At 39.7% G+C, this 5,333-nt stretch overlaps 1 protein-coding gene across 1 annotated transcript; it reads left to right on the top strand.

Annotated features, from left to right (window-relative positions):
- The first annotated feature begins 1,640 nt into the window (after positions 1–1,640).
- Positions 1,641–2,430, top strand: K441DRAFT_713327 (uncharacterized protein). Its single transcript, XM_067653937.1, has one exon. It carries the CDS (start codon positions 1,760–1,762, stop codon positions 1,961–1,963), a length of 204 nt encoding a protein of 67 aa, XP_067506183.1. The 5' UTR covers positions 1,641–1,759; the 3' UTR covers positions 1,964–2,430.
- The last annotated feature ends 2,903 nt before the right edge of the window (positions 2,431–5,333 follow it).

The following is a 5,333-nucleotide window of genomic DNA, read 5'->3' as shown; positions in this document are numbered from 1 at the left end:
AGAAGCTTTATATATTACTACCAGGACGTATAGATATACGCCTATATTACACATCTAGTTGCCTAATAGTAGTCTTTCTATATCTTATTCGCGATTTCCTTTCGCTGCTTCTATATAGGCCTTCTATTAATTAAATCCTCGTTATCTACTTTTAATAAACGGTTAACTATAGAACCCTTCCTTTATTGCTCTAATTCCTTATTACTAAACGGCTTAAGATCCTCCTAATTATCCATTACATTATAATGCAGATTAATGAAGTTATATACAGCAGTAAGTGCATAAATTAGCTTTAATTAAGTGCGTAGGTTAAATTAATGAGGCCTATTAAATATCCTCCAACGACGCTTAAAAATACTAAAGGTACGCTCTACTACATTCCTAAGACTTAAATAACGATAGTTAAATAGTTTAAACTTATTATCGGGCGCTTTCTTTACCTTTTTAATCTCCTTTAAATGATACCTTATGCTTTAATATAGCGATAATATTATATCTAAATTGGTATACCTGGCGTTAGCAAGATAATATTAACCTGGAGGAGCTTTAAATCCCTTACTTATAGCGTCTTTAAGGACTCTCCTGTTATAAGCAGAGCCTTCCCATCTAGGTAGAATATAGGTAAAGCTTATTCCAAAATTAACTACTACTAAAACGTTTTATATAATATCGCCATATTAATTTCGGTATGAAATCTACTTATCCGCGGGTACGTAGGCAAAAACATATAAGCCGTTAAGGGCGCCGATATAATTAGCAAAGTATAGCCAATGCTTAGTGGATTTAAGAATCTCCTTTAGCATCTCTATAGGTGGGGGTTTAATAATTTAACGGTAAAGATATAATAAAGCGTCTAGAACCTCATAAAAATAGCTGCTAATTATTACTATAATTTAAATTAATTACAGGCAGCTATATACCGACTTATTATCTCCGTTAAATAAGCCACCTTCCACTTAATATTTTACCAGCTAGATCCATGGCCGTATATATAGAAGAACATTATTGCCTTTTTAATAGCTGAGACTCTTAAATCTTTAAGATCCGTATTTAATACAAGCCAATTAAGGAGGTTGTTAAGTACTTTGGGCCGTATGCGCGTCTTATTAAATAGTTAACGCGGTAACTCTAAACAATCCTCTACCTATAATTGGCCTCTATTTATATTATGAGGACGGCTTCGAACGCCAGTAGGCTTATAGTAGTCGGCTAATATATGCTCTATAATAGTGGTGATAGCTATAAGAATTAATATAAGGGTGATAATAATAATTTGCTGAGGGGTAGGCGGCATAGCGAGCTTGATTAAAGGCCTCAAAACCACCACGTCAACGTCTTGGCAGAAGGTGGCAGTAGAGGCTCTAGATGGGCGCTCACTAGCGTTACGAAATGGAAGCTCCAGTTCATTTAAATTATGGTCTCCCCCTATATTTTTTAAACTAACGTTTTTTAGCCGCACCAATAGCCTATTTAGGCAATTGTAGGGGTATAAGCGCGCCTGCCGAGATGAAGCTCAGCTGGAGCGATTAGAGCAAGAAATGAAGCTAGAGGAACCAAACGGGAGCGTCAATTCGATATCAGCCCGTTGAGATGACGCCTCCATCTCGCCTCCAACCGACGAACCAAATAGGCCCTAAATACGCGATCGCAAAACGAGGTAATCAGTCAACCACAAATAACTATATTTGGTGTAGCTATCTACTAGCTAGTTGCCTGCCGTCTAGGGCACGTACGTGCTGTGTGTTCTGTTGATTTGCACATGCTACACTTGCGCACTGCCCGTTGCGGTCGCTCAGCCGCTGCCTCTGCTGCCCCCTCTGCCGCCCCCTCTACTGCCCCCTTCTGGGCAGCTTGTGCTCAAGATAGCCCTTCTGCTCCTGATAAAATACCCCCCCTAGCTATATACGTGCGCCTAGTTGCCCTCTTTCGTTTTTGGCGCTGGTTTTCTATACGTAGCTTTTGATTTTCGGTTGCAAGTAGGACAGCGCTTAATATTGCTATTTCGCAACCCTTAACAAGCTGGGTAAGGGCTTGCTCTATTAGGCTTGGTGGGCTATGCGTGCGCTATTTAAGATAGCGCCTTAGTAGGACCGTCTGCTTCTGTAGCTTAGCAATATTATAGGGTGTTTTAGCTACCCAGGATGCATTTAATCGCGAATATTAGGGTAATAGTGTCTGATATTCGGTATGCAGTAGTAATAGTACGGGATCTGGATCGTATGGAACTAGGCCAGTAGCTGCAAATCCTGCCCGTATATTATTCTGATGTAGTGCTGCCTGCCTAGCCTGCCTATATATAGGTAGGAATTCGCGTTTATTAATATAGTTAACGCCGCGGCTTATAATCTGTTTAATAAGGTGTCCGTAGGCCTGCTTTAGTACTGAGAAATAGCCTACGTCTAGTGGCTGTAGTAGATGCGATGAATGCGCCGGTATGCAAAGGACAACTATATGGTAATCTAGGCAGAACTGATCGAATTTAGGCAATACGTGGCTATTATGGCTATCTAGTACTAGCAGCCGATGCGTGCCAATAGTGCGATCCTTTATATGCTTATGGAATACCTCTATTAGCCAGGTTAGGCCAATCTTGTTTATTATCTAGCCATTATCGCTAACACCAATTAACCAGTCGTGTGGTATAATATTATTCTTATACTAGGCAGCCTAGTTATACTGCCTTAAAAATAATAAGTAGTGGAATTGCGATCCCTTGGGCATTAATGCATTCAATAATTATAACCCATTCTTAATTACCTGGCTGTACAGTTCTAGGACGGCCAGCCCTATCAGTTCCAGTAACGACTTTTACAGTTGCAATAACACCCATTTAGTAGCCAGTTTAAAATTCTAGACATCATCATCTAGAATATTATACTGTACTTTTATATCTTAAACGCGTTTAAACCAGGCCCGAATAAGCACAGGATCCTCGCATTTCGCCCGTTGATAGTCGTACTTGCGATTATATTTAGATTTTAGATCGTTATGGCGGTTAACGAAATTTTGCACCCAGTTCTGGCCAACAGTAATGGTCTGTCCAGTGCATTAGGTAGCTAGAATACTAGCCATCTGCCGTACGGTCGCAATCCTAGGCGGCATACCGCGTTAATCCATTAATAGAATCCACTGCTTAAGACTCTCTTCTTATATTGGTGTAAGACGGTAATTTGAGGCAGCAGAACCGCGCTGTGGTCTAATGCCGCTGACGCGTCGCTTAACTGTCTTTCGGGACACGTCGTATGTCCTCTTAACACCTCGTAAGGATATAATTTGGCCCAGCTTATAGGCTTAAACACCTAGGTCGACTCTGCCCTCTCGAAAAAGGGCCTCTTGCTGTTGTGGTGCTGCCATTTAGCATCGCGCCCCACCAAAATTCGCATACTGCGCAATTCTTTCGATTTTTACCACCACCAACGCGCCCAAAGGCTTAAAATGAGGCTATTGTTCTTGCCTAATTAGATAATATATATACAGCGATTGGTGTTGCTTTTTATAGCCTTCAAATGGCTGCCGCCTTCGTGCCTACCGAGCCCTTTTGCCCCGCCATTAAGTGACATATCCTGCTGTCGATCCAGATCGGGTTTTCTTACCACCGTCTTACTACCGTCTTACTACTGTCTTTGATGCCTAGTACCCTAGGTCTCACCACCCGTTTCTATTACCTACTTTGTCTCAGTTGTCCATGGTATTTAACTTAGTTGCCTGAACCTACCTCATGTATAAATAGCTTCTTTTCTTTATAGTTTGAATAGATAGAGTCCTCATTCTTTACTTACTCATCGGTGCACGGACTACCGATCAACAGTTATGAGCCCGGGTAACTTGCCATATTACACCTATTAATTTAATTGATCCTATCCCTCATTAAATACTTCATTTATCCTTACAAGCACCTTTTAATATAACTTCTTAAGCTACCCAAGCTGTCACTATAACGGTAATATTATCGAACCAAGCTAATTGGGACGAATGGATTAACCTTATTAGGCTTCGAGCTCGAACAAGAGACGTATGGGAATACGTTAACCCCTTAACCAAACAGGATCAGTTGCCCCGTTTACTTAAACTAGTCTTTCCTAGACCTTAAGATGTAAAGATAGGAACAACCTTATATATAGCTCTCTCTAAGGACAAGAAGGATGAGCTTTAAATTCTCCGTAAGAGGTATAAGATAGTAGAGAAGGAATATAAGAAGCAGAAGGCAGCTTTAACCTCTCTACGAAGCTATATCACTAGTGTAGTAGCCAGGAACCTTAACACCTATATACTAGGTATTAACTCGGTATATAACACCTTAGTGGCTCTTAAGGAGAGAGTTGCCCCTACTAATATAGCATAAGAGCTATACCTATCCACTTAATATACTAAGGTTAAAAAGGGCCCAAAGAACCAGAACTTTAAGGCCTGGCTATAGCAGTGGGAGAAGACATATAACGACTATAAAAAGATTAAATTGCTAGACGTAAACAGCGACTAAGTAATTAGAGACTTTCTGCTAGCTATAGAGCCAGCATTACTAAACTAGGCTTTAACGTGGAGGGTTGAATTCGATAAATATAACTAGGCTAGTAACTAAATAATATCTATAGATCGACTAGTTAAAATATATCGGAACTATTAATGAATAGAAACTGCCTAAAAGAGAAGAGATTAACTTAGCGCTAATGCAGTAGGCTTCTAGGGCGAGTTAATTAATAGATCTTGTAAAGACGAGGCTTCTAAGGATAAGGCTCCTAAGGATAAGGCCCCTACTACACCGTCTAGGACGTTAAAGAAGAAGGATACCCTAACGTGCTACTATAGAGATATTTACTAGTTTCCGGATTGTCCTTATATTAACGAATTGGTTTAATTAAAGGATTAGAAATTTAATAAAGCTACAGCTATAAAAGTTAAGGAAAGGATTATAAGCGTATTAGATTGGACTAAGTTAAAGATTAAGAAGATAAGGAAGGAGGCTTTAGGCAAGGAAGCTTTATAAAAGGAAGCCGTATAGAACCCAGACGGAAGTTAAAAGGAAGACAACCACGGTATTTTCACCGTATATTAAGTAGGCGCCTATAACGCAGGTTCTAACTATAAGCTACGCGATAGCGTAATTCTTAATAACGGAACCATAATATATATTATTAACAATCGATTGAGATTTGTTAATAAGCTCTAACTAAGTAATAACTTTATATACGCTAGAACGGGCCTAGATCTAGTTAAGGGTATAGGGATAGCAGCAGTTATAATCCAGACACTAGTAGGCCCTAAGAGGATCCTACTAGCTAATGTAGCATATGTACTAGCGTTCTATATAAATTTAGCCTATCTAGATAGGTTTA

Source organism: Cenococcum geophilum (assembly GCF_001692895.1).
Source record: "Cenococcum geophilum 1.58 unplaced genomic scaffold K441scaffold_12, whole genome shotgun sequence".
NCBI classification, from domain to species: domain Eukaryota; kingdom Fungi; phylum Ascomycota; class Dothideomycetes; order Gloniales; family Gloniaceae; genus Cenococcum; species Cenococcum geophilum.
Note: the sequence above shows the minus strand (reverse complement) of the source record. Positions and strands in the feature narration are given on the sequence as shown.